Below are 27,327 nucleotides of genomic sequence, written 5' to 3' on the forward strand. Positions count from 1 at the left end.
GGAAACATGTAACAATTCATAGAAAATCAAACTGTACCAAGCACTCTTCATCCAGTAGCTCCAAGATACCCATCTTTGCTTCAATGAGATCAATGACTGATTGGTTGTCATAAAAATCGATGAGAGTCCATGGGATATCCTCCTTCATATATTCTTCTTGTTCAAGCTTGAAAACATGCTATAGAAAAGTTCAAACACTCATTTTATTGTGAATTGTTAGCTTTAAAAATAGTTTCCAATTCTAGAAATACTTAGTGGGATTTGTTCATTGTTTTTAGTAGTGGTGTACTGTATTAAGCTTGTGTGACTGCTTGTTTATATGGACATGTTACCAAATGATGCTGTAACAATTTATCAACACTAATGTGAATCAGATTTATGGTTGGGGAGCTCATACGCAAGATAAAAGGAAATTCCAACTTTATAGCACCTTGAGGAGTTGGGGCATTAAAAGGCAAATAGTGAAGTCAATTACATGTACAAAATATAACCTAGTCTGGTGCTGTAGCTATGAAGAAGTTGGACAATGTGCATTTACGTGTTAAACTTGTTCTTCTGCTTTGCTAGGGAATCTAGAATTGGGCTGTCTTAATAATTAGATAAGTGTGCAAATGCACAATGAACACTTCCTTAAACCCCCCAGTGTCAAGTGGAAATTGTAGTTTAAAAAAACAAAATTGCTGTGCAGTATCATTGTTTTTCATTTGTACCTCAATGTCTACATATACCAGCCATACATACCAAGTTGAACTGTTGTTGCAGTTTCTCATTTGCATAATTGATACAAAACTGTTCAAAACTATTGATCTCAAATGTTTCAAATCTGGGGGGAAAAGAATGGTAAATCTTAACACGTATACCACACTGTGAATACAGCAGAACCACATGCAAGTATTTAAACACAGAATTTAATAAACCAAAAACATAAAGAGTCAATGTAGAAAATTACTTTGCTTTCACCATGCACTTAAGTTACTGTTTTGGAATAGAAACAACACAGTGTGAATGTAGTTACCCATGTAAGTTTACTTTACATTTCCATGCTTTTAATTGCCAACTTTAACTTCTCAATTAATAATAAAGTAGAGCTTTTACTAAAGTGATGTAAAAATATATGTACATTCCCTTTCGCCTCCCGAGACAGTCATCATGTAATGCAGGGATGGCCAACAACTGAGCCACTGATTGAGCTGCTGGTGTTGAAGCAGGGATATCCTTAAAACCAAACCTGTTGGTGGCCCTTGAGGACTGGAGTTGGCCACCCCTGATGTAATGCCAATGCAAATGGTTGGACATGAGTAAATCTCATGCACCTATTTCAACAGTTTGATTTACATTGTTGAACTAGCTATGTTTGCATCTTAAGGTTCACTTACCCATAAATATCAAGTACTCCAATGAAAGTGTGTTGCTTCCCCGGAACCTTTAACGCTTTGTTAATGTTTTCGACAACGTAGTCAAAGAGATGGGAGTAGATCTTTTTGGCCAAAGCATCCCTTGCATTTTCCGCTTGCAGTTTCGTCATGTGTTTTATAACGGTTTCTGAGGTAGTCATAATTTTTCGATTACACAACCACAGTGCAACTTTGTCAGTCTCTAGATCCAGGAGTTCACAAAATATCTGCAAGTGTTTGTCACTTCTCTGCAAAAACAAATTCACATGTTCTGAGAATTGCTGACTTTGAAAATAACACTTTGCCAAACTTTGAGTATTCCAACACACCGATATCGATTTGTTAAATACAATTCTACCATAAAGTTAACTGAAATGTTTCTAGGTAGTCTATGATTAATTGCAGTTATTTGATTTCTTAGGCTAAGATTATAGTAGGCGCACGCGCAAGACTGAGCGCAAGGCCTGTCGCCCGAGTGATGGGTGCACTAGGGCTGGAGGTGCTGGGGAGGCGTAGCGGGCGCGTCACCAGGCTAGTTCGCCTTCAGTGGCTGGACCGCTCATGTGATACGGCCGTTGCGCGAAAAAACAAAATGATTTGTCTTTTGAAAAATCTGCCACGCGGTCGCTCTTCCTCCCGATCGCGCGCACTATGGCCGGCCCATATCAGCTGCTGCACTTTGTGCCCGCAGCACGCGAAAACACATGCGCCGTCGTGCACACTATAATCGCGGCCTTACGTTAACAGAGGACTTGTCATCACTGACACGCTTGATCGGCACATTTCCTAAATGTAGAATAGCTGCCAAGACTTTAAAAATATCCATCTGAAAGTCCATCTTGAAACCTAAGAAGAGAGACAATTACCACATTGGAGAAAGAAGAAATCCTTCTAAATATTGCATTATTGTGACTGGAATGATTACTACAAACATAAATATTTCCCTATTGCAATTTTTTTTTTGTAATGAAGTACATTATTTTACTCTATTGATCCTTGATTTAAATGCTACTGATTAATATTACAAGCTGTACATCCTGCTCTTTAATCTAAGGGTATTACCATCTGGATACACTACAGGAAATTGGTTAGAACCACATTTTATCTCGTACAAAAGGACTGTAACCTTTATGAAAGAATGATCTAAGGCTGGGATTATACACTCTGCTTGCTTGCGAGAGCATGCCGTGCAGCGCGGCTCTAGCACAAGCAATCTGTAAACTGTCCTGGAAAGCGATGGGGGGCGCAGCCGTGATGTCACACGGCTGGTTCGCCCTCATTGGCTGAACCGCTGCCATGACGTGGCCATTGCACCAAAAGACAAAAATCTTTGTCTTTTGAAAACGCGGTCCCGCCATCGCGCTCCGTTGTGTGCACGCAAGCACAAAAGCACAGAGTATAAGCTCAGCCTAAAACAGGGCCTAAAACAGCCTAAAACAAAGTTTTTCCTATGCGCCCCCCAGCCTGCTCTCCCCCCCCTACCTTGTCTCAGGCGTTTGACCCCATGTTGCCATGACAACGTGATGTAATTTGCCGCTGCGTTGTCATGGCGACACATCACTAGAAGCCGTCAGAGACAAGGTAAGGGAACTTACAGAGGCCTTGCGCGTTCCCTGGCATTTCATTTAAATGCTTTGGGGGAAGAGTGCTGGGCCTCTGTAAGCGCCCCACCAGAAAATCTCACGCCCCCCAATTTACGCACTCCTGATCCAAGTTACTCAGAACTTGCAGTCCATCTTGTTTGTACATACATATATATATATATATATCACATATAACATCTAACAGGTTAGTCGTTTCTAGCATGAAACATTTGAAAATATCTATTTTATGTCTTTTTCGTCACCTGTTTACCTAGTAATGTGAATGTCTTTTGCGTATCCATCATATCTTTTCTATCATTGACGCCTTCAATAATGGTGCTGCCACCCATTCTTGTGTAGTTGAATTCCTCTGCGCTCACTACCAAAACACACACACAAAAAAACCATTAAATATAGGCCTACTCTAAATAAAAATATAAATCCATGTATCCCATTCAATAAACATACATATGTGAAGGTGCTTGAAGTCTGGCTGTGTTGCAGATGCACAAAGCTGGTAAAAAATGTGATAATTCCTCTCGTTTTCTGACTGCAAAAAAAGAAAAAGGAGTAGTTACATTTAGTGAATTCAATTCTTGTGTTCATATGTCCAAGACAAAAATTATCAAGTACAGTGAAAAATACAACATACCCCGCATTAACGTACGCAATGGGACCGGAGCATGTATGTAAAGCGAAAATGTACTTAAAGTTAAGCACACCCTTTTTCTCACTTATCGATGCATGTACTGTACTGCAATCGTCATATACGTGCATAACTGATGTAAATAACGCATTTGTAACAGGCTCTATAGTCTCCCCGCTTGCGCACAGCTTCGGTACAGGTAGGGAGCCGGTATTGCTGTCCAGGACGTGCTGACAGGCGCATGCGTGAGCTGCCGTTTGCCTATTGGGCGATATGTCCTTACTCGCGAGTGTACTTAAAGTGAGTGTCCTTAAACCGGGGTATGCCTGTACTGTAGAACAGTATTATACTGTGCAAGGTGACATTGTTCTACTCACCTGGGAAACCACTCTGGACTTCTCAAGAAGGTAAGTTCTCAGGTTTGCACCAATAATTTGATATCTCCTATCAAAACTGATTTCTGTATACTTTCCAAACCGGCTGCTGTTATCATTTCGGGTGGTTTTTGCATTTCCAATAGCCTAAAAACACAAGTGAACACTGGCAACTGAATTTGGGCACGGAGCTGAACATGATGCACGTAATCTTCTCAGTCAAACTCAGTGAAGTAGAGATAATGCAGATGTCTCGTTATGTGGATTATAAACAAACAGTTTTAATTCGAAAAGCATTTACATGTGTGTCCAATATGGATTTGGTTCCCTATGTAAGGTTGCTGAAGAAGTTTATGTTCTCAAAAATAAATAATAATAATAATAATTCACCAATAAAAGGCAATTACTGTGATGCTGGAAATACAAGTAATTCCAACTTCATAGCCTGACTTCTGTGCAGTCACAGAGCTTAACAGCACTAGGATGTAAGATGTAGTTGAAAATGGACTCTCACCCAGGAGCTCTTTCGTCCTGTGACAAAATAAATGGTGATCTTAAAATAAACCTAGATTTTACTCACCTAAGAAATAGCTAGTACCAAGTTCAGGCATGCATTGCAAACCATTATTTACCTCTGTTATTGGATTAGATGCAAGCACTTTGTCTTCCACATGTGCCTTGCTGCTTGATTTACTGACTGTAGCAAAGTACCTCATAGCATATCGAGCAGAGACAGTCTTTCCTGCTCCAGACTCTCCACTCACAATAATGGACTGATTCTTATTGTTCCTGTTGTTGCAAGAACATCCATTAGTTACTAACAAATATTATAGAATGAGCAAACAACGTTTCAGATAGATTTAGAGATAGCAGAAACGCCATGAGAAGAATAAAGTGGCAATCCAAGCTGGCCGACTTTCCCCACATAGGATACAAGCAGAGGGTCTCCGAAGCTGAACCCCATTCATTTAAGCTCCGGGGACCCCTGCCGCTTTTGAAAGCTCCTGCCCCCTGCAGGCCAACAGGAAGCTGTGACATCATCAGGAGCGGCTTCCTATTGGCCCACGTGACGCTGGAGCTTTAAACTTGCCGGAGATACTGGTACCCCCTTTGTAGGCAAGTATCTTAGGAAGCAGGGTGTTCCTGGAGCTGAAATTAATGGGGTTCATCTCAGGAGACCCCCTGATTCAATCCAATGTCCCCCCCCCCCAAAAAAAAACGCCCCCCCACTTGGATTGCTCTTTTAAATGGATTATTCTCAAATGTGTTAAGTGCCGATTGGGAACTAATTAACTCCCATGAACTTGAATAGGAGATTTCTTTAGAGCAGAACCCCTTTAATCTGTTGCTTGCAATGTATGCCCATCAAAGGTCTGAAGGTGGCTGCACCATAAAACCATTAGGTTTTAAAAAGTTAAATGCGTACTCCAGTTATAAACGTTAAAAAAAAAAAAAAAAAAGGAAACTGGTAATTGCCATGTTGCTATTTTAATGATGTAATTTATGACACTGGAAGTTCCAGCTATCATAGACATCAGTGTAATTTGACAAACTTTCATTTTCAGATTCCCCTAGAATCCTAGAATGACGCTAGGTAGGGTTGCAGCTCAATCTACACGAAGAAAAAGCTTGAGGGGTTAAAATGCTTGTATACTGTAAACCTGTTATTGATCTAATAAAATGTATCACAACTTATTTTTCTCTTGTATTATATTCTCTCTCCATATGAAGTTAGGAACCAACTAGACTATCTATTGGCATATATTCCTTTATTATTGGTGATATATAGTTGCCGAAGAAATTTGGACACAAAGAAGAACGTATTAAAATCGCACTGTTGGAAACACTCCATCCTGCTGTTGCCCAACAGGCAGAGAGCACAAGATGACAGCTAAACAACAAAGATACAGAACACTGAGCACATTGTAACAACAGTGTAGACTTACTCTGCATCAAAAATCAGATTACAGTTTTTCTTAATTGGTACGTAGCCACCCTTTAAAATGTACCTACATTTCCTTCTCATTGTAAGAGATCCCAGAGGTCCCATAGCTGACTCAAATTGAAATGATTAATTAGGTTGAAAATTCTAATGTCAGTTAGAAGCAGACATGCTACAACTAATTATTTCACGTAAGCCACACAAGTGTTTTTTTTGGGGGTAAGAAATAAAATACTTTTCCTTGAAGTAGTATTCCACAATTGTCACATACACAGTAAAACTAGTTTCATTCTTTTATTCTCAAACAGCTACATACTTCACCAAATCACATCCCTTGCAATGTGATCTCAATACATTTTTTTTTATCTATGTCTAATTCTAAAAACAATAGATAAAAGTCAGTGTAGCATCAATGCAGTACAAGCAACTTCAACCAGTCTGAACTGTGCGTAGGTCTTTGTCGCCTCCAAGGGAGGAACCTGCAACTTGCAAAATGTTTCATTACATTTATAGAAAGGTAAACGGTAAGACAGGAACCACGGTAGTTACAACATGAATACAGAGTCCATTATTTAATACGGCATGCGTGATGTCGACAATTCATCCAAATCAAAGTATATTTCAGACTGATTTTAAGATGATACCTTGCCATTTGTTTGTAAGCCTCTTCAGCAACAGCAAATATATGTGGATCCATATCGCCCATATTTTGTCCACTGTACGCATGGATAATTGCATCTCCATATATTGGCAACTCTTTATATGGATTGATCGCAACCAAAATAATACCTGCAGGGAAAACAACAAACACGCTACATTGAACCATTTTTAACAAGTACAAACTATTAATACAACATAGTTAAAAACGTAGGACAAGTCTGGATCTACCATAAGTCAGGGGTTCTCAACTCCAGTCACAAACCCCCTACCCCCGGTCCCCCACAGGTCAGGTTTTCAGGATATCCGAGCTTCAGCACAGGTGGCTCAATCAGAGGCTCGGTCAAAAGACTGAGCCTCTGATTGAGCCACCTGTGCTCAAGCAGGGATAGTCTGCAAACCTGACCTGTTGTGAGGGGGGCTTGAGGACTGAAGTTGAGCACCCCTGATAAAAGTGATCTGCAGAGAAACTCATGAAGGTGGACACACCCAATTTATATATCAGATTATAAAAAACATATCTTAGAATACTTCAGTAGACTAAATTTTGTTTTCCTTGACAGGACATTCACAATTTGCTAGATTACAAGGTCCCACTCCCATTGAAAAAAGTCCATAGCGCTGGACATTTAGTGACCAGATTACTTTTAAATGAGACAGGTTTAATATGGAAAGAAATTAATTTCTCTGTCTACATTACATAAAAATATATACTAGTTTGATTGAAATGTGTTTGTTTATTCTATTGTGAATCTTAATGAAAAGTGTGACTAGTTCTTTATGTCCCCTTGTAGATATCCTGAATACAGGTTACCCAGGAGCGTTTTATTGGACATCTGGACATGAATTGTTCTTCCCAATGTGTATCAAAATTGGATTAAAACTATTGAATCTCCTCCAAAATACAATTGACTAAATTAAGCCTTGGGTAGTCAGCACAGTAAACATTTTTTAGTGATTAAAGGTAATTTTATTAATGACATTGGTTTCAATGGTTGTAAAAAACTGAACCCCAAGCTATTTTGTCTGTAACTTCAAATGTGATCTAAAAAACAAAATGTAATATATATATATATATATATATATATATATGCGCAAAACATATTTCCCACATATTACAGTATGCTTTGCTCTGTTAGTATTTCCTTCCAAAAAGACAACTCCCTAAAAAGTAAAAAGGATATTAATTATAGTACAGTATGTTAAGACAAAATTGCCTTCACCGTGTGCGTGAACATGATATTTGTATAGGTGTATTTGCTTAAGTATTCTGCAAAAAATGTCTTACAGTTTAAATGTTTGGTTGCTTTTTGCATTTCAAAGATCAGTGGATATTTAACCGTTTTTTGGTTAAGGAACCCTATATATTGTGAAATTCTGTTGAATCCCAACCCTCTCTAATAGCGCGTCTGAGATCTGATGCATTTTAAATTCTTCTGTATTTTGTACAATTTTCAAATGACCTGAACATTTCAGGGAACCCTTTAGGGCAGCGGTGCGCAAACTGGGGGGCGAGAGACTGCCTGCGTGTGGGGGAGGGGGGGCGCGGTTTACAGAAGCCCCGCGCGCTTCCCCATGGCACTTAAATTAAATGTGTCGGGGGAGCTGCAGGGCCTCTGTAAACCTTTACTTACCTTGGCTCCACAAGCGTCGCCATGGCAACACGGTCATGTGACATCACGTTGCTATGGCAACGTGACGTCATGACGCCGGAGCCGAGGTAAGTGGGGGCGCGGGGGTGAGGTGACCGACGGCAGGGGGACGCAGGGAAAAAAGTTTGCGCCCCCTGCTTTAGGGAACCCTTATTGAAAAACACTGCGATAGACCAATCATGACAGTAATAGGAATTCAGTAACCATGTGAAAATTATCTGATGAGGTTAACAAAATGCAAGAAGGAAACCACTTTATTGAAACTGTTGAGATGTTTTTATGGCATCAGTAATGATGAATTTGGTATATTATGTTATATGACAGTTTATAATGATTTCATCAGTAGGATAGATTGACAAAAATATTTTACATTCGCCAAAATATGTCTCTTACCACTGTAGGTGTAGATAAGTTTGGACTCCATGAATCGAACTTTGAGATTGTGTAGGACAGCAGGCTCGTGGAGATAACTGAGAGCAGTGAGGTCATTTTCACCTACAAGAATGTCAGGATTTCTAAGAGGTGGCAGAACCTGCTTTCCAGGATCTACTGAATAGTTCAGGTCCTAGAATAGTAATGCCAGTTTAAATACTTTGTACTTTGTCTGATTACTATATTCACAATTTAATAATGAGTCAATATTTAGGCTTTGGTTACCAAGTTTACTATGTTAGTTAAATATCATTCTCATGGATTATAAAGATTTGTGACTTGACCATTTTTTAAATCCCTAGTTTATCTGTTGCTTGGACATCGGGAAGGAGGTACACTAAGCTGTGGTGCGGACTGCACCTTTTCTGGCGCCACAAGACGTCTTACATTTACCGCCATATTTTCTAAGTATCTGTAAGGTGTTCTGTGGCTCCTAGTAGCCACAATATGGACAAGAGGTACGGGATCTGATATAAAAGTTTCGGTCATGGTGTTATAAAAAGGTATAATAAATGTGTTAATGTTAATACATATTAAAAAATTATATAAAATCACTGACTCAATAAATGTAATCTAAATTAACATTGCTTTACATTCATTCAAAGGTGTTAATGCAGCTTTAAAGCAGAAACCCCCCAGAAGCCTATATGAGCTTAACTCATAATGTTCGTATCTTGCCCCGAGCATGTCCTGCTCTTTTTAAAAAAACAAAAAAACAAAAACACTTTTTCTAGTGTTTAAGAAACATGATTTTCCCAATGACTATTATCCGACGTTACCATGGTAACCTTTACACTGCAATGGGCTCTGGGAAGAGCTTAATGGACACTTAAATCTCCTGAACGAAGCTTGAGATTGGAAAAGTAAAAACTGCTTTGCAAAGGGCGAGAAGAGATTGAATAAACTGGGGAAAAAATGCTGATCAGCAAGCACTACTGCTTTTTACAGTAGTTCTTCTACAGCACCTACATCAAGCAGGCAGTCTACAAAACACCTCCCAGAAGGCATCTTACAAACATAGTGTGGTTAGAAGATGCCTTCTAACTAGATTTTCAAGATAGCATAGTAAATGCAGCTTCCTCCAGACCACGTCTGAACTCCTTGCAAAACAGTGTCCTCAGACGCAATCTAGACTGCCACTTAGTAAATCTGCCCCATTACGTTACAAGAGAAGCCATCTCCAATCTGGTACTTGATATTTGATCCAGAGATATAATATCATGGGTGCAGAATAGGCAATAACAGTACATGTAGAATGCTAATCATTGGCTAAGATGCACTGCTATACACTCCTGTTTAATTAGTAGCAGTCATTGAGACTACAGACTGCTAAATAGCACAATACTGTATATATAACACAGATCTCTCAATTCACTAATTTCTTTATTTTTATGTGCAAATGCTACAACATGATTACTTTTTAAGTCCCATTAAAAGAAGTGTAATGGAATTACCTGAAAATTTTGGGTGAATAAAACTCAAAATAAAACAATGTGACTGAACTTCGTTTAGTTTTTTTATGAAAAAACTCAAGGGTTAATTTCTAACATACCTGAACTTACTTGAATTCCTCATTTAATAAAACAGCTAAAACTACACGACATATGGAAATATTTCAGTAAATATTGTTTTTCCTGCAGGACATTGTACCATTACTTAACTTCTGCATTAAGAAAAGGTAAATATTTGCCAACATGTAATAATTGCATATTTCTCTTACAGTTCCATCTTCCAAACATAAGTGAAGCACGCTGTCACCAATCTTGAAGTCTTTAGTAATTTCAGCAGATATCCACACTTCCTCAGGGTCAGGGATCCAAACCCTGTTATACTTAAAATGAAAGAAAATTGTGGTGACTAATCTATAAAAGAATAAAATATGACAAAAGTGCATTCAAATAATAGTTAAACACATTGCTTAGCCAGCATGTCTTCTCTTTTTAGTGACAGAGCAGAATCGTTTTAGCAATTTTAGCTTACACAAAGTTTAATATCTGGAAAATAGGCTGCATACATCCATCTGACCAGTCAACGCAAGACCATTTATTTCAGATTATGCATGATTGTCCCATTTTACAAGTGCATGCGATGTATATACCTCCAGCGCTCTCCAAACCTTGGCAGACCAACCATTGGAAAAGTTGTTAATACATCATTTTGAAAGCTAGTTAGTAATTTTGTCAATTTCCAAAGAGAGGCAGCAAACATGAAAACATTAATTACAGAACTCCAGGCTATCTACAACTTTGTCAGGCAAGGAAGTATGTGTGATTAACGGCAGAGAAAGCCTACCATGAAATGCAGCGTATGAAAATTCTAAATTGGTAACAATACAACTGCTACCAAGGAGATTGTTACTGATGTCTAAAGTCTTAGGCCTCGGACATGGTCAAAAAGACCATGCTGAGCCACGCTGAGGGGAAACATTATCCCTATCTGTGCGGCTTTAGACGGCGCCTCCGCAGGCGTGTGGAATTTCAGCTGACAGAGAAAATTAAGTTTTCCCGCTGAGGGAAGCGCAGGGCCGGTCACGTGACTGCCAAAAGCCAATGGCAGTCCGTGACGTCGGCGCCGTGGCGCGCTAGCCCCGCCTCCCACCGGCACACAAGCGCGCTCGCTGACGCTCATGCAGGGACACGAAAAAGCTCCTGCTTGAGCAGGAGAGCATGAGCGTCAGTGCTGCTCAGCGCTCTTCCCTTCACCATGCCCGCGGCCTTAGGCTGCGCTAATAGTGCCTGGCGACGTCGATCCAAAACAAATACATTGAATCTGTCGCATGCGCTTATAGTAGGCGCGACGGAGTGACCAAAAATTTTGTAATCAGTTATTTGAATTTTTGAGAGACAGTCGCCACATGTGACTATCTCTAAACCAATCACAAAGCGCCTATTGCACTCTGCCCTCCCCCTTGGTGACGTGAATGGCCTTGTCGCCAGTGACATCGCTCAAAACTAAAGTTCAACTTTCACCAGTGGCGACGTCATCGGTCGTGTCGCCGGAACTATAAACGCGGCCTTATGCGTCCCCACTAGTGCTGAGAGGGCGACGCTTGCCACTTTTACTTACATATATCTATATACTAGCTGAGAGACCCGGCGTTGCCCGGGATGTAAATGCGTAATAGGTAGTATTATTTATAAATTGTGGAACAATAGGTGACTGTTTGTTGTAAAGGTTGGATAATAATATTGAAAAGAAAGATGGAAGAAAATGTAATACGATGTTGTATAAAAATGGTTTATTGTAACCACACCACAGTACAATGTATATTTTGGTGCCATAAGTGATGTAAAAATGTGAGGCGTGTGTCCTGCTAGGGTGTGAGGCGGCAGGTGGCGCGTGGGTTGTGAGTGCTGTCTGCGAGTGGGGGTCCTGCTAGGGTGTGAGGCGGCGGGTGGTACGTGGGTTGTGAGTGCTGTCTGAGTGTCGGTCCTGCTAGGGTGTGAGGCGGCGGGTGGCGCGTGGGTTGTGAGTGCTGTCTGCGAGTGGGTGTCCTGCTAGGGTGTGAGGCGGCGGGTGGCGCGTGGGTTGTGAGTGCTGTCTGTGAGTGGGGGTCCTGCTAGGGTGTGAGGCGGCGGGTGGCGCGTGGGTTGTGAGTGCTGTCTGTGAGTGGGGGTCCTGCTAGGGTGTGAGGCGGCGGGTGGCGCGTGGGTTGTGAGTGCTGTGTGTGAGTGGGGGTCCTGCTAGGGTGTGAGGCGGTGGGTCAGTGATGTCGGTGCGTAGGGGCGGGAGGCAGCAGGTGTGTGTGGCGGCAGGTATGTGTCGAGTGTGGCGGGTGTCTGTTGAGTGCATGCAGCGGCTGTGAGGCGGTGGGTGAAAGGCAGAGGCGGCCGGAGTAAGGGCGGGTGAAAGGCAGAGGCGGGGGTGGGGATGCGGTAAGGTGGGCAGGAAGGCGAAGGGCGGCGGGAAGGGGAGGAGGGGGTGGAGGAGGGGGGCAAGGGGTGGAGGAGGGGGGAAGGGTTAGAGGAGGGGGGAAGGGTTAGAGGAGGGGGGGGGGAAGGGTTAGAGGAGGGGGGGGAAGGGTTAGAGGAGAGGGGAAGGGTTAGAGGAGGGGGAAGGGTTAGAGGAGGGGGGGAAGGGTTAGAGGAGGGGGGGGAAGGGGTGGAAGTGTGGGAGGGGAAGGGACGGGAAAGGGGTGGAGGGGAGGGGAGCGGTTGGGAAGGGGGGGAGGTGGTGGGGAGGGGGGAGGTGGTGGGAAGCGGTGGGAAGGGGGAGGGAAGGGGGAGGGGGTGGGAAGGAGGGGGGGCGGTGGGAAGGGGGGGTGGCGGTGGGAAGGGGGTGGGAAGGGTGGGGAGGCGGTGGAAGGGGGTGGGAAGGGGTTGGGAAGGGGGTGGGAAGGGGGGGGAGGCGGTGGGAAGGGGGTGGAGGCGGTGGGAAGGGGGTGGAAGGGGGGGGGGAGGGCGGTGGGAAGGGGGGGGAGGCGGTGGGAAGGGGGGGGAGGCGGTGGGAAGGGGGGGGGAGGCGGTGGGAAGGGGGGGGGGAGGCGGTGGGAAGGGGGGGAGGCGGTGGGAAGGGGGGGAGGCGGTGGGAAGGGGGGGAGGCGGTGGAAGGGGGGGGGAGGCGGTGGGAAGGGGGGGGGAGGCGGTGGGAAGGGGGGGGAGGCGGTGGGAAGGGGGGGGAGGCGGTGGGAAGGGGGGGGAGGCGGTGGGAAGGGGGGGGGGGAGGCGGTGGGAAGGGGGGGGGGAGGCGGTGGGAAGGGGGGGGGAGGCGGTGGGAAGGGGGGGGGAGGCGGTGGGAAGGGGGGGGGGGAGGCGGTGGGAAGGGGGGGGAGGCGGTGGGAAGGGGGGGAGGGGCGGGGAGGCGGTGGGAAGGGGGGGGGAGGAGGGGGAGGCGGTGGGAAGGGGGGGGAGGCGGTGGGAAGGGGGGAGGCGGTGGGAAGGGGGGGGGCGGTGGGAAGGGGGGGGGGAAGGGGGGGATGTGGACAGGAGGGGGGGGGCAGTGGACAGGAGGGGGGGGGGCAGTGGACAGGAGGGGGGGGGCAGTGGACAGGAGGGGGGGCAGTGGACAGGAGGGGGGGGCAGTGGACAGGAGGGGGGGCAGTGTACAGGGGGGGGGCAGTGGACAGGAGGGGGGGGCAGTGGACAGTGGACAGGAGGGAGGACAGTGGACAGGAGGGGGGGCAGTGGACAGGAGGGGGGCAGTGGACAGGAGAGGGGGGGGCAGTGGACAGGAGAGGGGGGGGCAGTGGACAGGAGAGGGGGGGGCAGTGGACAGGAGAGGGGGGGGCAGTGGACAGGAGAGGGGGGGGCAGTGGACAGGAGAGGGGGGGGCAGTGGACAGGAGAGGGGGGGGCAGTGGACAGGAGAGGGGGGGGGCAGTGGACAGGAGAGGGGGGGCAGTGGACAGGAGAGGGGGGGCAGTGGACAGGAGAGGGGGGGCAGTGGACAGGAGAGGGGGGGCAGTGGACAGGAGGGGGGGGGGCAGTGGACAGGAGGGGGGGGGCTGTGGACAGGAGGGGGGGCTGTGGACAGGAGGGGGGGGCTGTGGACAGGTGGGGGGGGCTGTGGACAGGAGGGGGGGCTGTGGACAGGAGGGGGGGGCTGTGGACAGGAGGGGGGGCAGTGGACAGGAGGGGGGGGCAGTGGACAGGAGGGGGGGCAGTGGACAGGAGGGGGGGGCAGTGACACACACACACACACACACACACACACACACCCGTGATGCGCCCTTTCTCAGTTTCGTGCGGCGCCACAGGTGGGGGGGAGGTGGGGGAGCGACACCTACCTGTACTTCTGGCCGCCGCCATCTTCTTCTTACTCGGCGCCGCGAGGGAGGAAAGGGGTCCGCCATCTTACGCGCCGCGTGGCAGCCTGTTCCCCCGCCGGGGACGGAGTGGAGCGGGAGGGAGGTGAGTGGAGCGGGAGGGAATGGAGCGCGAGGGAATGGAGCGGGAGGGACGTGAGTGGAGCGGGGGAGGGAGTGGAGCGGGAGGGAATGGAGCGCGAGGGAGGAAGGGGGTCCGCCATCTTAGGCGCCGCGTGGCAGGCTGCCTGTTCCCCCGCCGGGGAGGGAATGGAGCGGGAGGGAGTGGTGTGTAGCGGGAGGGAGTGGTGTGTAGCGGGAGGGAGGTGAGTGGAAGGGAGGTGAGTGCGGGAGTGGAGCGGGAGGGAGTGGTGTGTAGCGGGAGGGAGTGGAGTGTAGAGGGAGTGGAGCGGGAGGTGAGTGCGGGAGGTAAGAGCGGGAGGGAGGTGAGTGCGGGAGTGGAGCGGCTTCTGGGCGCGTCTTAGGTGGGCGCGTGTCCCCCCGCCGGGGAGGGAGTGGAGCGGGAGGGAGGTGAGCACCGGGGAGGGGGGGAGGTGAGTGTGATGGGGGGGGGAGAGGACAGAGATATATGATTGTGTGTTTTTTTTTTTTTTTGGACCTTTGGCCCGTCACTCCGCCTCAGGCCAATGAGAGGTGTGGGGGGCGGGCCAAGGGGGTGGTGTGAGTGTGTGAGCCCAATGAGAGTGTGGGGGGTGGGCCAAGGGGGTGGTGTGAGTGTGTGAGCCCAATGAGAGGTGTGCGGGGGCGGGCGGGCCAAGGGACCAATGAGATTGCGCTAGGGACGCAGACATACAGTGCTTTCAGAAATATATAGTAGATTATACAGACAGTGAAATTGTTAGGAAAACATATTTTATTGTAAGGAACAGCTGAGTTTCAGTGGTAGGTGTTGTCATACAGTGTGTGAGGTAGCGGGAGTGACATTGGTGGCATGCTGTTTGACTGTAGTCCGCGGCGTCGCGGTCCGGTTGCGGAGGGAGATGTGTGAGGTGCAGGAGATGTCAGGCGTGCTGGTTGTTCCGCGGGAGGTAGAGTGTGTGAGGTAGCGGGATAGCGGGAGTGACATCGGTGGCATGTGTGTGGTTGTGTGTGAGAGCATGTGTGTGTGTTGCTGGTGTGTGATGGCGTGTGTGTGTATGAGGCATGTTGTGTGTGTGACGTGTGTGAGTGCGTGTTGTTGGTCATACACATGTTAAAAATGGCATGTTTTTGAGTGTAGTGTGTGGCATAGAATGACAGGATGTTTGCGTGTGTGTGTGTGTATGAGGGGGTTTTGTGTGGGTGAGTGTTGTGTACATTATACAGACAGTAAAATAGTTAGGAAAACAAATTTTATTTCAACGAACATCTGATTTCCAGTGGTAGGTGTTGTCATACACTGTGTGAGGTAGCGGGATAGGGGGAGGAACATTGGTGGCATGGTGTGTGAGTGTAGGCCGCGGCCTCGCGGTCCGGTTGCGGTAGGGAGCTGTAAGAGGTGCAGAGATGAGGCGTGCTGTGCGGTCCGCGGGAGCTACACTGTGTGAGGTAGCGGGATAGGGGGAGGGACATCGTTGCCATGGTGTGTGAGTGTAGGCCGCGGCCTCGCGGTCCGGTTGCGGTAGGGAGATGTGTGAGGTGCAGGAGATGTGAGGCGTGCTGTGCGGTCCGCGGGAGCTACACTGTGTGAGGTAGCGGGATAGGGGAGGGACATTGGTGGCATGGTGTAGCGGGGTAGGGGGCCTCGCGGTCCGGTTGCGGTAGGGAGATGTGTGAGGTGCAGGAGATGTGAGGCGTGCTGTGCGGTTCGCGGGAGCTACACTGTGTGAGCTAGCGGGATAGGGGGAGGGACATTGGTGGCATGGTGTAGCGGGGTAGGGGGCCTCGCGGTCTGGTTGCGGTAGGGAGCTGTGTGAGGTGCAGGAGATGAGGCGTGCTGTGCGGTTCGCGGGAGCTACACTGTGTGAGGTAGCGGGATAGGGGGAGGGACATTGGTGGCATGGTGTAGCGGGGTAGGGGGCCTCGCGGTCCGGTTGCGGTAGGGAGATGTGTGAGGTGCAGGAGATGTGAGCGTGCTGTGCGGTTCGCGGGAGCTACACTGTGTGAGGTAGCGGGATAGGGGGAGGGACATTGGTGGCATGGTGTAGCGGGGTAGGGGGCCTCGCGGTCCGGTTGCGGAGGGAGCTGTGTGAGGTGCAGGAGATGTGGCGTGCTGTGCGGTTCGCGGAGCTACACTGTGTGAGGTAGCGGGATAGGGGAGGGACATCGTTGCCATGGTGTGTGAGTGGAGGCCGCGGCCTCGCGGTCCGGTTTGCGGGAGGGAGATGTGTGGCGTGGAGGGGAGGGGGGGTTTGAAGAGGCAGTCTGCAGTGTTTGGTGTTGTGTGAATGTGTGTGTGTGCTGTTTGTGCGTTGTGTGTAGATTCTGTACCTCAGTGGTTCCCAAACTTTTTCGGTTCAAGGCTCCCCAAGGCAATCAGAATTTTTTCAAGGCTCCCCAAGGCGATCAGGATTTTTACGCGGCGCCCAAAGTAAAAACAAAGGTGTATATACATACCTAACAGTTGCAGTGCGCAGTTGGTGTCTCTCTCACACACTCTCACTCTCTCTCTCTGACCTCACTCTCTCTCTCTCAGACCTCACTCTCACTCTCTCAGACCTCACTCTCACTCTCTCAGACCTCACTCTCACTCTCTCTGACCTCACACTCTCTCTGACCTCACACTCTCTCTGACCTCACACTCTCTCTCTCTGACCTCACACTCTCTCTCTCTGACCTCACACTCTCTCTCTCTGACCTCACACTCTCTCTCTCTGACCTCACACTCTCTCTCTCTGACCTCACACTCTCTCTCTCTGACCTCACACTCTCTCTCTCTGACCTCACACTCTCTCTCTCTGACCTCACACTCTCTCTCTCTGACCTCACACTCTCTCTCTCTGACCTCACACTCTCTCTCTCTGACCTCACACTCTCTCTCTCTGACCTCACACTCTCTCTCTCTGACCTCACACTCTCTCTCTCTGACCTCACACTCTCTCTCTCTGACCTCACACTCTCTCTCTCTGACCTCACACTCTCTCTCTCTGACCTCACACTCTCTCTCTCTGACCTCACACTCTCTCTCTCTGACCTCACACTCTCTCTCTCTGACCTCACACTCTCTCTCTCTGACCTCACACTCTCTCTCTGACCTCACACTCTCTCTCTGACCTCACTCTCTCTCTCTCTCTCTCTGACCTCACTCTCTCTCTCTGACCTCTCTCTCTCTCTCTGACCTCTCTCTCTCTCTCTCTGACCTCACTCTCTCTCTCTCTCTGACCTCACTCTCTCTCTCTGACCTCACTCTCTCTCTCTGACCTCACTCTCTCTCTCTGACCTCACTCTCTCTCTCTGACCTCACTCTCTCTCTCTGACCTCACTCTCTCTCTCTGACCTCACTCTCTCTCTCTGACCTCACTCTCTCTCTCTGACCTCACTCTCTCTCTCTGACCTCACTCTCTCTCTCTGACCTCACTCTCTCTCTCTGACCTCACTCTCTCTCTCTGACCTCACTCTCTCTCTCTCTGACCTCACTCTCTCTCTCTCTGACCTCACTCTCTCTCTCTCTGACCTCACTCTCTCTCTCTCTGACCTCACTCTCTCTCTCTCTCTGACATCACTCTCTCTCTGACCTCACTCTCTCTCTCAGTCTCCCGGTGCTGCTCCTCCAGCGTGCGCGCCGGGCCTCCCTCTCTCAGCGTCGCTGAGCCGGGCTGAACAGATGCACAAAGCCCCTGCATCTGTAATCAGCGCTGCTATAGTTCCTCTGGCCTGGGACATAGTAAGCGCTTAGGTGCTGCTGCTCGCTCTTGCTTGCTGCCGCTCGCTCTACCAGGAGCTTTTCGCTGTCCTGGCAGAGGAGACAGCAAGCGCGCTTGGTAGGCGGGTATCACTGTGTGTGTTTGTCACTTGGTAGCTGTGTGTGTGAGTGTGTGTGTGTGTGTGTGTGTGTGTGTGTGTGTTGCTCGCTCTTGCTTGCTGCCGCTCGCTCTACCAGGAGCTTTTCGCTGTCCTGGCAGAGGAGACAGCAAGCGCGCTTGGTAGGCGGGTATCACTGTGTGTGTTTGTCACTTGGTAGCTGTGTGTGTGAGTGTGTGTGTGTGTGTGTGTGTGTGTGTGTGTGTGTGTGTGTGTGTATTATATAATATTTAAAAATGAAAAGAAAAAAAAAGACATGTGAGAATAAATTATTTATTAACATTGTGCAACTTTGATAAATATATTCACACGCACACACCACACACACATCACACACATCCATATACACCACACATACATATATACACACCACACATATACACACACACACACACCACACATATATACACACACACCACACATATATACACACACACACACACACACACACACACACCCTGCAGCCCGTTTTTCACACACACACACACACACACACACACACACACACACCCTGCAGCCTGTTTCACACACACACAACACACACACACCCTGCAGCCCGTTTTACACACACACACACACACACACACACACACACACACACACACACACACACACACACACACACACACACACCCCTCTCCCCCCCCCCCCCCCTTGGTGCTGCTGCTGTCTGGTGGCTCTGCAGTTGCAATGCCGGGCAGGCTGCAGCCCCATTGGATGGGAGCGGTCACGTGACCGCTCCTCTGCTTCCCCTCAGAGGTTTTTTTTTTTTTTTTTTTTAAATGAGCTAGCAGCCCTTGTTTCCCGCTGCTGGCGGCCCTGATCGCGGCGCCCCTCTAGCCAAGCCGCGGCGCACCAGGGCGCCGCGGCGCACAGTTTGGGAAACACTGCTGTACCTGATTCGGCAGTCTGTGGTAGCAGACGTGAAGGTTTTGATAGCTGTGAAGCGTGGCCCCAGAGCAGGTTGAGGATTAGAGGAAAGCGTTCCCAAAACTCAGTGAGGGGTGGGACACTGTGGAAGTATTAGGGCATTGGTGTTGGACGCAGGCCAATGAGAGGTGTGCGGGGGCGGGCATTGGACGCAGGCCAATGAGAGTCAGTGAGGGGTGGGACGCAGGCCAATGAGAGGTGTGCGGGGGCGGGCATTGGACGCAGGCCAATGAGAGTCAGTGAGGGGTGGGACAGTGTGGCATTGGTGTTGGACGTAGGCCAATGAGAGGTGTGCGGGGGCGGGCATGGCCTGAGCAGGAGTGACAGGCCCAAGGTCCAATGCGATTGACCCTTGGGACGCAGACATACAGTGATTTCACAAATATATAGTAGATGTAAGTCCCCGCTCATGGGCACGCACGCTCACCCACGCTAGGCGCTTGGGTAAACAAAATCAAAAATTAACTTTCGAGTGCGCTCAACTTGCCCGCAACGCCCCCCCCCCCCCCGCTTCCGAAATAGCCAGGACACCCGGCGCTCATGCTTTGAGAGCTGGTGATGTCACCGCTCTCAAGCATGAGCGCGGTCAGTGCTAGGGGGGCCGTAGCCTTCTACTACTACTACTACTACTACTAACTATTATTATTATTAACACTGAGTGTCAGGACAAGCCCGAATATATATAGTGGTTCACAGCCATTCATCACTCCCATCCCCCAAAATGGCATTGGATTGCAAGTGTGAGAAACACCACTAATCCAATACTCAATAAAATAATGTTGTCTTTTGTTTTAACTTGCTTTAGGCTAAATGTTTGTACACATGTATAATATGTACACATATTATAATATAGGATCAGCATTCTCAGAGGTGGCGAAATAAAAAAGAATGAGAACTTATGCACTCTTTCTGGAATAAATATGTTGTTTTTGAAGGTTGGTGGAAATCGGGTCTGTATAGGGAGTCCAACTACACTTAATATCAGACAATTCCAAGGTGGTCTGTGCACAGTAACAAATGAAGCAATTTAGTGTCACCATTTTGCTCAATTGATTCAAGCAGAAAAAAATAATAATAAAAGCACTATTTTTGGCTCCAAGCCCCTCTGTCACATAGTGGTGGTAAACTTTAAAAGTTTGTCAAATCATGTATTTTTTGTATTTGATGAAAGTTTATTTTATTACTGCCTTAGAATGTTTTTTTGCCATTTTATTACTGCACATATGTGCTTATATGGTCCTGTTTATGGGATAATTGATAGTCACCAAATACTCAGCTGAAACCCCTGTTTTGCATGATGGTGTGCATACAGCACACTGGTTGAATACTCCATGAGGCATTTTGAGGGTTAAAATATACCCATAATTTAAGAGGGGAGGGGGGTCCTATACTCCTGACGAAGCCTATTGTCCTATTGGGCGAAACGCGTAGAGAGGACCCGTCCAGGAAGTGTATGGATTGGTCCTGCCAGCCGTCCGTCAAACAGCAGCACCGGAATTGACGTGACAGAGCTCAGTGCGCGAACCGGAAGTGACGTATCGCAACGGAGAACGCACTGGAGGTGATCCCGACAGCACTACGGTGTATAGGGGACAAACAACGGCGGCGCTGTGATCGAGCCTGTCTCCGGAGGTGATCCCAACAGTACCACGGTATAGATAGGACGAAAAACGGAGGTGCGGTGAGCGAGCCTGTCTCTGGAGGTGATCCCAACATTACCACGGTGTAGAGCGGACAAGCAGCTGCGGTGCGGTGAGCGGTGAGCGGTGGCCACATCCTAACACTCCTGAGTCACTTGTTATAGTGCCAAATGCTTGTGTTTGATTTTTATATTGTAAGTGCGCATTTTTTAACTACATCATAAAGTTATCCTTTTATATTGACCTGTACAGTGGAGATGTCTTTTTACCCTTCCATGTTCCCATCTACCTGATTCATGAATGTGAGAGGTATCCTGTCTACACCTAGACGACACTACAGATTCCACAGATCCTGTTATTGCCCGTACCTTACTGCTATCCTGTGAGTAGGCTGCACACGAGAGCCAAGTTTCCTCACATATTGTTACACTGTAGCATACAGTCTGCACTGAGTTTGTGTTTTCTCTGTTGTTTTTTCCTTTATGCTCCCCCTGGGTTGTGAGAACATATATCGATCATCTGGGACCAGTGAAAACAGTCCCTTCCAGAGGGTTTGAGCAGGGGTTACAACTTTTTATATACACGTGTTTTTTGCACTATTATTTGTCACTTATATTCACGCACTTTATTATTATAAGCATATATATTATTTATTCACTTATAGATTGGTGATCACTAGTATTGTTTCAGCGCCTGTTTTTACACTATCACCTTGTCATGAAAGTTTATTTTCTACATATTAAGTTAGCCAACTACGTATCATTTGCAATTGTCTTAGGATACATTTTCATAAGTATTTTGAATATAATAAACACAAACGTTACATGGGAGAACAATTATGTTAAGGCATAAACATGTGATTGGGGTAAGTCCATTCTTATTCGAAAATGTCCCCAGAGTTTCAGACACCTCCATTGGTAAATGAAACCGTTCATGCTAATATCTGGTTTAGAGGAGCCCTGCCTTACAAGTAAACACAACAGAGTTTGTTCAGGCAGACACATTATGATACACCCTGGATTTGTTTTAAAACACCTTCCCTTAAAAGTAAAAAAAAAATACATGCACCACACAAAAAACAGTTTGAATACATTTATGATTTTCACTTGTTTAAACAGATCTTGTGAGAAGTGTTCAAGTATATATTATTATATTTTAACAAGCATCATCTATAGGGTGATAATAAAGAAGTATAAACACTTCTAGTGCATCCAGTATTATTAATAAAGAAATGTAAGTGTATTTTCGTTTTTTCCCCACACTACTCAAATTTTGTTCTGTTAGAACAATTGCACCTCAAAGTTGCCAAATTGCTCATAATCTTTTGCCAACACAAAATACATATCTGGGAACAAAATAACCACAAGACTTTATAAAATTGACACACAAGAAGGGCCTTAGGATAAAGGTGGGAATTTATAGAACTCTAAAGATTAATTTAAAAAACATTAAAAACACATTAACTGGGTATAACATCCACTGTATACCAAATGTTTCTATCCTCCGCTGACAATGCAAAAGATAAAATATATGATCTTATGGAAAAAGGACCTGAACCAGGAGCTAGATAATGATGAATGGTCCGATATTTGGGAAGCGGTCCAAAAGGTCTTCATTAATATTAGTTAAAGAATTTGCCTACAAAATAATGTACCTAACCCGATCCAAGCTGCTCAGACAGATGCTGGAGAGGTTGCAATCAGGAAGGCACAATGTTTCACATCTGGTGGCCCTGTCCGAAGATTACCCCCCTTTTGAAAAAAGTAATGAGACTGATATCCCAGGTCCTCAACATCAATATAACATTAGACCAATGGGGCCCGCTCATAGATAAACCCTTCCCGGAACTGCTCAGAATAAACATAGGCATCATTTCTTAGCATCTATGCCATATTGCCATTTTGATAGTGTAAAAAAATGGAAAATAAAATAAAAAAACACCCCAAAAAGATAACTATACACAGTAAACATTCATGTTCAGTTGGAGGACAAATTAACAAAATGTTGATTTTGACATCGTGATCATGTTCAGATGTCAGGTTTGATTTTGAAACACATCAAAGATTCCGAAATGCAATTTATAACACTACGGTATGTGGTTTGGACAGAAGGGCTAAACAGTTTAGAAACATTTGAGGTGATTTATCAGACTCCCTGCTGCAAAACTGGTTCCAACACCAAGGCAGAAAAACAGTACTAAGCATGTAAAATACAGCACAGTTACTCATCGCTTTCCATGCATATGGAATGCTTTGAAAGTGTACTTAAGAGTATGGAATTCCTCAAATCCCTTTTTTTATATGGCATAAGAAAATGCATCGTAGCCTAGGAAAAAATGCACTCCTAAACTACAACTACAGTACTTGAATGCCACACTACAGGAATTTCTTAATTCAGGTAATGCTTCTACAGGCAAAACAAACATTGAAACACCTTGTGACTGGAACTTCCTTATATGAGATCATACAGTAAGCTCAAGCTCCAAAATCAGCAAATACGTTTTAATAAAAAAGCAAGTTCCTGGGTTTTTCACGAACATCAGTGTCAAAGTAACTTTCACATGATCTTGCTCACAAAATACATATTTATAGTCTGTTAAAAAAAAAATTAAAAAAAAACATTTCAGATTTGTAAGTCAAGTACATAATTTATTCATAACTATTGTTCTAACAAGTCAGAAATGTTTATTTTTAGTAATTTAGCAAGTTATACCTTACGTCTCTTTTGCAGAAGATCCTTATGCAGCATTAAGTGTCCTTAATCAAGACCTGCTTCTCAGGGATCAGTCTGAATTTGAGCCTGGCAGATGTTAAATGCGACTTTATATGGAGGAAGCATGTGAACACCTGTTGGATCTGGTTGCCTTATTAGCAATATAAATATAACAAGCCCTGGAGCTATTTTATGATTCCAGCATACTCCTTTAAAACCACAGAAAGTCATTCGTGTAAAAGACAAACCTGAATGATGTTTTCTCACTGTGGGGATTCAGCACAGGGAAGACCTTTATAGTGGTCGTGTGGGCATTGTAATACTGTAGAAACCTTATGAAATAACTATCATAAAAAGCACAAGCAAAATGAGGAACTGTAAATAAACAAAAAAAAACATGCCAACCACATAAATGGATCCCCCACACCAAATTCACTCTCTAAAATATTAATAGCAACAAAAATAAGTCGAAATTCTGTTAAAAAGCCATGATAATAGGGTACCCATTCAGCTGTCTGGGGCCCTACATAATTGTATAGCCCAGCATCACCTGTCACCTGATGGCTCTGCTGTGGCATATACAGTAGTTGTGCCTTGTAAATGAATACATAATAATGTGAAAAAAAACATACATTGCTCAAAGAATGTGCATTAAAACATCAATGTTTCGACATCTCCTCGGGCCACAGGTCCACACTGTGCTGAGTATGGAGGGGAAGCACAAGATGATGATGGGGCGTTAAAGTGCTAGATGTAGAGGTGACCATACGACCCGGTTTAGCCGGGACAGTCCCGGATTTTTCATTAAACGTCCTGGTGTCCTGACTATTTTTTTCAAAATCCTTCAAATGTTCCGGTTTTTAGCTTTCCCCTGATTGGACTCACTTGAAACATTTAAAATGGTAAAAATAGACACTGCCTGTTTTTATGAGATGAATCCTATCAAAGAGTTAAGTATTTTAAACATATTGGTCACCTCTAAGGCTGCGGCCCCGCTGGCGCTGACCGTGATCATGCTTGAGTGGCAACGTCACCAACTCTCCAAGCATGAGCTCGGGTGTCCTGCGAATTTTCCGAGCGTCCACAGGGGGGTTGCATGGGGGGCCTATTGAGGGCGCTTTGAACCACTTTTTTTTTACTTCCCGAGCACAAAGCTTGGGAGAGTGTGCGTGCCCGCGCGCCGCGTGAGCATGGACGTGAGAATTGCCTTTGCATGCCAAAGTGAACTCGGCAAGCGCCACCCGCTCAGCGCTATCGGGGACGCAGCCTAATTGATATAAACCAAACCGTCCTTTTGCTACACTCTAGAGCAGGGGTGCGCAAACTTACCTTCATGCGCCCCCCTTTCTCCCCTCCGGCGCACTACACCCCCCCCCCCCCCCCCCGCACAGCTCCAGCGTCAAATGACATCGCGGGGTCTTGTGACGTCATGTTGCCATGGACTTCGGGGAAGCGCGGGGCCTCTGTAACAGCTGCGCCCCCCAGAAAATTTAGCATGCCCCCCTGCTCTAGAGCAAGGGTGGCCCACTTCAGTCCTCGAGGGCCTCCAACAGGTCAGGTTTTACAGATGTCCCTGCTTCAGCACAGTCGTTGACTGAGCTACTGATTGAGCCACCTATGCTCAAGCAGGTATACCCTTAAAACCTGACCTGTTGGTGGCTCTCGCGGACTGGAGTCTAGAAAGTCTATGTGATATTAGGAAACTGAAATAAAGCAACAATACAGCATAAATGGAGACGCTATTCAACAAATACCATTAGAATATATATATATATTTTCCTTTACGTGAGGTCATTTGTTTTATAAATAATTGTTTCACGTATCCCGGGTTCTACTTTTGAAAATCTGGTCAAGCTACCTAAATGAAGACTATGAGGGTTGGGGCAGACTATAGGGGGGGGGGTGGAGCAAACTATAGGGGGGGGTTGGAGCAAACTATAGGGGGGGAGGGTTGGAGCAAACTATAGGGGGGAGGGTTGGAGCAAACTATAGGGGGAGGGTTGGAGCAAACTATAGGGGGGAGGGTTGGAGCAGACTATAGGAGGGGAGGGTTGGAGCAAACTATAGGGGGGGAGGGTTGGAGCAAACTATAGGGGGGGAGGGTTGGAGCAAACTATAGGGGGGGAGGGTTGGAGCAAACTATAGGGGGGGAGGGTTGGAGCAAACTATAGGGGGGGAGGGTTGGAGCAAACTATAGGGGGGGAGGGTTGGAGCAACCTATGGTTGGATGGGGGGTTGGAGCAAACTATAGGGGGGAGGGTTGGAGCAAACTATAGGGGGGGAGGGTTGGAGCAAACTATAGGGGGGAGGGTTGGGGCAGACTATAGGGGTGGTTGGTGCAGACTATAGGGGGGGAGAAGACTATGTGGGAGGGTTGAGGCAGACTATGGGGGGCAAGTAGGAAAACCTCCAACAAACGCCTGTCTAATTCAGACTGCATGAAAAGAATGAGTGGCAAAAGACTGATGTCACAACATCTGTGGTATACAATGCACCTGCTTTGAACTCCCACCTCCTCCAGGTGGGCAGCGGCAGTCAGTGAGGATGGGCGAGGAGGACCCTGCCTTCATTTACCTGAGTGTACAGCTCAGCTAGCGCCATGGAGACCTGGAAGCGAAGCAGCTATGCCCACTAACGGAGTAATCCGAGTCCCCCTCCAGGACCTGGGCTGCAGTAGGAAAAGTTGAGCGGGGACTTTCCGGTTTCCCTGTAGTCACCGAGGGAACAGCGATTGTTCCCCCTCAGCTGGGCTGCACCGTGCGCGGTCACGTGCGCGGTCACGTGCGCTCTCCCAGTCTGCCTGGGGGGGGGAGCACTCGTGCGCGCGCAGTGCCTGTAGGGCTCTCGCGCCCCCAGCACGCGCTCTTCCCTGCCACACCGTGACAGGTGTGTGTGTGACTGGTTGGCTGTACCAACTGTCACCGTCTCGCGCACGAGCGCGTGACACCCCCCCCCCTCCGTTAACCCGCCAGTTCCCCACATACTGTAACCCTACTCCCCCTGTGGGTTTAACAAGCAACTGAACCTGTTCTGGGGTGTGATGGGGGTCCTGTAAAATACCTCACACACACCAGCTGCTCCTATTGCTATCGTGTCTGTCTTAGCTTTTTTTTGTTGCCATTGATGACAATGTGTATGAAGGCAAAAATGGTACAATTCTGTGTGGGGGGAAGTGGATCATGTGTCCAAGACAACAAAGGCATTTTTTCCCCTTCAAACATGTTTTGCCCCAGAATTGCACCACTTTTGCCTTGATAATGTACATAATCCTCCCTCCCACTGACTAACAACCAATATAATAATAGATCTTCCGAAATGTTATTTTTGCAGCGGTTAATACTCTTCCTCGTGTGTGTATGTAACTATGCTCAAATAAAAAATAAATAAACTTTCTACTTATACTGTGTACTGTTTTATGCAACACAATTATATCGGGCTTTATAACGAAATCAGTGCTGGGAAGAACCCCAGTTTTAGACAGGAGCTTAAGTGTACCTATTGTAATGTGCTAAAATTTGGAAGGGACAGAGTTCCTCCAGCAACATATACTTTAATCTTATATAGCACTGAATATGTACTCAGCGCTGTACAAAATGAGATACACATTGAACAAGACTGTACAGGTAGTCCTCGTTATCCAATGTTTCACTTTACAATGCAACC

At 46.8% G+C, this 27,327-nt stretch overlaps 1 protein-coding gene across 4 annotated transcripts in view; it reads right to left on the reverse strand.

The window, feature by feature from the left end:
- MYO5C (myosin VC) overlaps window positions 1-26,472 on the reverse strand; it is a 62,117-nt gene extending 35,645 nt beyond the window's left edge. Inside the window, exons 1-12 of one of the 4 annotated variants that reach the window (XM_075575701.1) lie at window positions 26,239-26,472; window positions 10,401-10,511; window positions 8,642-8,813; window positions 6,584-6,728; window positions 4,630-4,786; window positions 4,001-4,144; window positions 3,446-3,527; window positions 3,249-3,356; window positions 2,134-2,240; window positions 1,377-1,642; window positions 742-823; window positions 38-178 (exon numbers count right to left, since the gene is read on the reverse strand). In XM_075575701.1, coding sequence (XP_075431816.1) covers window positions 38-178; window positions 742-823; window positions 1,377-1,642; window positions 2,134-2,240; window positions 3,249-3,356; window positions 3,446-3,527; window positions 4,001-4,144; window positions 4,630-4,786; window positions 6,584-6,728; window positions 8,642-8,813; window positions 10,401-10,511; window positions 26,239-26,265 — 1,542 coding nt within the window. In that variant the 5' untranslated portion in view covers window positions 26,266-26,472. Of the gene's footprint in view, window positions 1-37; window positions 179-741; window positions 824-1,376; window positions 1,643-2,133; window positions 2,241-3,248; window positions 3,357-3,445; window positions 3,528-4,000; window positions 4,145-4,629; window positions 4,787-6,583; window positions 6,729-8,641; window positions 8,814-10,400; window positions 10,512-23,664; window positions 23,792-26,238 lie in introns of those variants that run through there. The other 3 variants (XM_075575700.1, XM_075575702.1, XM_075575703.1) reach the window with 3 other exon arrangements.
- Between the last annotated feature and the right edge of the window lie 855 nt (window positions 26,473-27,327).

The sequence above is a fragment of the Ascaphus truei genome, chromosome 18 (assembly GCF_040206685.1).
Source record: "Ascaphus truei isolate aAscTru1 chromosome 18, aAscTru1.hap1, whole genome shotgun sequence".
Classification (NCBI taxonomy): domain Eukaryota; kingdom Metazoa; phylum Chordata; class Amphibia; order Anura; family Ascaphidae; genus Ascaphus; species Ascaphus truei.